At 54.7% G+C, this 3,739-nt stretch overlaps 1 protein-coding gene across 1 annotated transcript; it reads right to left on the bottom strand.

Annotated features, from left to right (window-relative positions):
- Nucleotides 1-721: 721 nt before the first annotated feature.
- Nucleotides 722-2,784, bottom strand: LOC136529385 (tetraspanin-2-like). Its single transcript, XM_066522459.1, has 2 exons — nt 2,141-2,784; nt 722-1,268 (listed from the first exon to the last, which is right to left on the bottom strand). The coding sequence occupies exons 1-2, from the start codon at nt 2,648-2,650 to the stop codon at nt 960-962; spliced, it is 819 nt and encodes a 272-aa protein (XP_066378556.1). The 5' UTR covers nt 2,651-2,784; the 3' UTR covers nt 722-959.
- Nucleotides 2,785-3,739: the final 955 nt, after the last annotated feature.

Below are 3,739 nucleotides of genomic sequence, written 5' to 3'. Positions count from 1 at the left end.
ATCCAACATCCGAAACCGTATCCGTATCCGAATACTCAAATCGCATATTTATGATGTCGATATCCAATCGTATTCTATCTAGTGTTTTCCTAAACGCTAAACGGTAAACAGTCGGTCACCTACCGTTTAGCCATTATTCGGGCAAAACGTCCCATTAAACGGGGTAAACGGCCAATTAAACGGGGTAAACGGGTGATTAAACGAAAATAGCGCACCACCGTGTAGCGTTTACACGGTGTTTAAACGGGCTAAACGACCGTTTAGGCGAACAGTGATTCTATCCGACATAGTTGACACTATCCGTATTCGAATCCAAATCCGAACAGAAATATGAAAACAAATATAATATTGATGATATCCGTCCGTATCCGATCCATTTCCATCCCTAGCTGCAATACGCATGAAAAGTGGAGGGGCGCAAGCGATCCCTGCGCGTGGTCTGGTGGCACAGTCGTCGTCCGGGTAGCGCAGGCCCTACGTGGGCGCACGAAATGTGGGCTCGAGCGAGGCGTGCTGGCCCCAGCGCGGAAACAGAGTGCGCGCGGACCTCTGGACGCCAGCACTGCCCTATTCAGATCGCATCATGCTAGTAATGCCGAATTGCATCAAATGTACGGTAACACAAAGTCCATTCTCGGAGCATGCACAAATTCCATGACCTGAAAAGGAGGCACATGTCATGGAGATGCTGGCGCAAAGACTTGTTGCGATTGCAGCCAATGTTTGAACGAAGCTTCAGATATCGCACAGAGAGATACATATACTCCTACAAAATTAACATCTAGCAGTTGTCCTCATCATTCTACAAAACTAATTAACCACATTACCAAGAGCACCGTAACAGAAAAGCACACACAAGTCACCCGATCGACGTGCAGGTTTTACTTAGTACTACTAGGTGTGGAATAATGCACACATCACGCGCCCATTTGTAAATGTGAAGACGAGAATTTCAAGAATCAATTCCCCCATTTGTAGCGCCGGAAGAGGTCCTCGGTCTGCGCGTTGCGGAAGGCGCTGCAGCCGATGACGTAGACGAAGATGAGCGCGACGGTGGCGACGAGCAGGGCGACGGTGGCCTTGCGCCACTGCTCGCGCAGGCCGCCCAGCACGCCGGCCTTGCAGGAGGCGCAGGCGTAGCAGAGCTGGCCTGGGTCGTTGCTCCACGCCGCGCAGTCCGCGTCCGCCGCCGGGTTCGCCGGGCTCGTCCACACTGTCGGGCTCACGTACGCGTACCCGCACACCGTCGGCGGCTTGCAGCACCCGGACTGCACGGACAGCACAGCACAGTTCACAGATCACAGGGGTGACGAGTGACGACGGCTCATCATTAACATTAATTAATCAGAACAATTAGAGCACAGAAGTTTCCTATAGTCCTATCCTACGGGACCTGGAGTATGGGACAAGAGGCTGCAGAAGAGTCTGTTAAAAATCAGTAGCTGGCTACATGCTTCTATGCACCGGCGCACATGGCACATGTCTGCTGCTGCCGCCGCTCTCTCTCACACACTCAGTGACAGAGGACAGAGGACAGAGGACACGTCTAGGCATGATGAAGATGAACACATTTAGGCCTAATTTAAATTCAGGGCGTAAAGTTTTGGGGTATCACATTGGGTGTTATATGGAGATATTGCATAGGGTGTTCGAGGGGTGGCAATCATCAGCCTATTCAGCAGGCCGTAAACGATCGTGAATTATATACTGCTGGCTAGTTTAGTGTGAGAGAAAAATATTGTTCTAGTTTATAATCCACGATGGTATACGAGCAAGCTAACAAGCTGCCATCTTCCCAGCTACTGCAAGTGTCTGCACTCTGCAGCGCAGACATACTAGGAGAGCAGTAGAGCACGGATGGACCAGACTGGACCTACTTGGCACAAGGCAATGGACTGATTCCTCTCACTTTTAACCACTATATATAATATATATACTCCTTACACTAGCTACAAAGTGGAAAGCGAAGCTACCAGTCACCTTTACACACACACTGTTCATCTTAGATTAGAAGTAAACAGTGCGTGTAAACAATAAGAACTAGCACTACTACTACTTTTTACCTTCGATTAGAAGTAAACATTGGTCAGCACAATCGATATGTAAACAATAAGTACAGTACTAGTACTAATTGATTTACCTCGATGGGCGAGAGGTGCGACATGTAGAACTGCTCGGGCACGATGAAGGAGCTATCCGCGGCGAGCTTCCCGCAGGTGCCAGACGCCGCGACGCATGCCCGGATCCGCTCCCACCTTTGGGGATCATCGGCGACGTAGCCTCGCAGCCAGGAGGAGTAGCCCTGGAGGCGGTAGTCGTCGTAGGCCCGGCCAAGGACCGGGTACGCGCCGTCGCCGTGCGCGACGGCGAAGGCGAAGACGAGGAGCGCCAGGAGCAGCGTGACGAGCGCCGCCATCGCGAAGAGGTAGCCGGCCAGCAGGCCCCTGCGGTTCCAGTACGCGCCCGCGAAGCCCGCCAGCGCGACGAGGAGGAGCAGCGCGCCCAGGATCGCCACGGGCCAGCGGAACAGCCTGAAGCAGTCCTCGCCGCCGTGCCTCGAGGCGAGCCAGAGACCCGTGGCCGCGATGGGGATGGTGCAGAGCAGGACTAGGAAGTTGATGCACGCCGTGATGTTGTTGCTCACCGCCATGCTGCGGCAGGGATCGGGAGGGCGGACGGGGGACGGCGCGGCGGATGCAGGTGCTGGAACTGGAAGGGGACAGGGAGAGTGCGTGGGTGCGGCCGTGTGACTGTGAGAGTGTGTGAAGACGGAACGGAAGTGTGTGTGTGAGTGTGAGTTACTGAGCTTTTTTTTTTCTTGGTTCCAGTGACGAGTGAGGTACTCAGTGCTATAGGTGGTTAAACGGGTCGCCCGGCACGACACTACGCGGCATGACATGTTAGTCATGCCGTGTCTGATAGTGTTGTTGTGCCGACTTAGCGACTCAGGCACGGTACTATCGCGACTTAGGCGTGCCGTGCCATGTCACTGGACACGGCAACCCGTAGTGCTCATGCCGGCACTGACACTATAAGTGCCTAGCACCTCAAAATGACCAAAATGTCAAGATCATATGATATTATCAAAGATTCAACCTTACAAGTTCAAAGAAACTTATCACAGGATGTTAAGATTATAGAGAGTCCAGGGGAAAACCATGGAAGGAGATGGACGACCCTGACCCCCGAACCATCCCTCTCCTCCGTCCTCCCCGAGCCGCCAGAACCCAATCCGGCCAGATCCGCTCCTTCCCCAGCCGCTCCTCCCCATCAGCGCCCAGATCGGTCACCACCATCGCCCGATCTATTCTTTGGTAGGTCACTCTCCAGCCCTCTCCCTGGTTTCGGCGAGTTCGAAGCCGCCGATGCTCCTACCCTTTCTCCGCTGGGGTCACCAGCGCCTCCGTCCAAGCATGGCTTGCACGCAGGCAGCAGCTGCGCCGGCGACTGCTCCGGGTTTGGCAACCATCGCCCTGCGCCGGCGCCCGCTACGGGTCTGGCGCCCACCCTCTCCCAGCCTGCCCCAGGTCAGAAGGACGTCCAACTTAGCTGGCCGATGCCCTCCTCATCATCTCCACGCGCGGCTAGCAGGCTTTCTCCCTCCGCCCTTCCTTTCCACCCGGGAGGCGGCTCATTGGGGAGGTCAAAGCTCCGCCGGTGGTCCGACGAGGATGAGGATCTCCTCTCCGACGACTTAGACGGCGATTGCTCTCCTTCGTCGTACCTAGAGGCCGCTCGC

Source organism: Miscanthus floridulus, chromosome 19, assembly GCF_019320115.1.
Source record: "Miscanthus floridulus cultivar M001 chromosome 19, ASM1932011v1, whole genome shotgun sequence".
NCBI lineage: Eukaryota > Viridiplantae > Streptophyta > Magnoliopsida > Poales > Poaceae > Miscanthus > Miscanthus floridulus.
Note: the sequence above shows the minus strand (reverse complement) of the source record. Positions and strands in the feature narration are given on the sequence as shown.

Excerpts from the sequence above, each read along its gene's own strand:
- LOC136529385 (XM_066522459.1), bottom strand. The coding sequence starts at position 2,650 with ATGGCGGTGAGCAACAACATCACGGCGTGCATCAACTTCCTAGTCCTG. Across the intron at positions 1,269-2,140 it reads CGCACCTCTCGCCCATCGAG|TCCGGGTGCTGCAAGCCGCC; the intron begins GTAAATCAATTA and ends CTGTCCGTGCAG.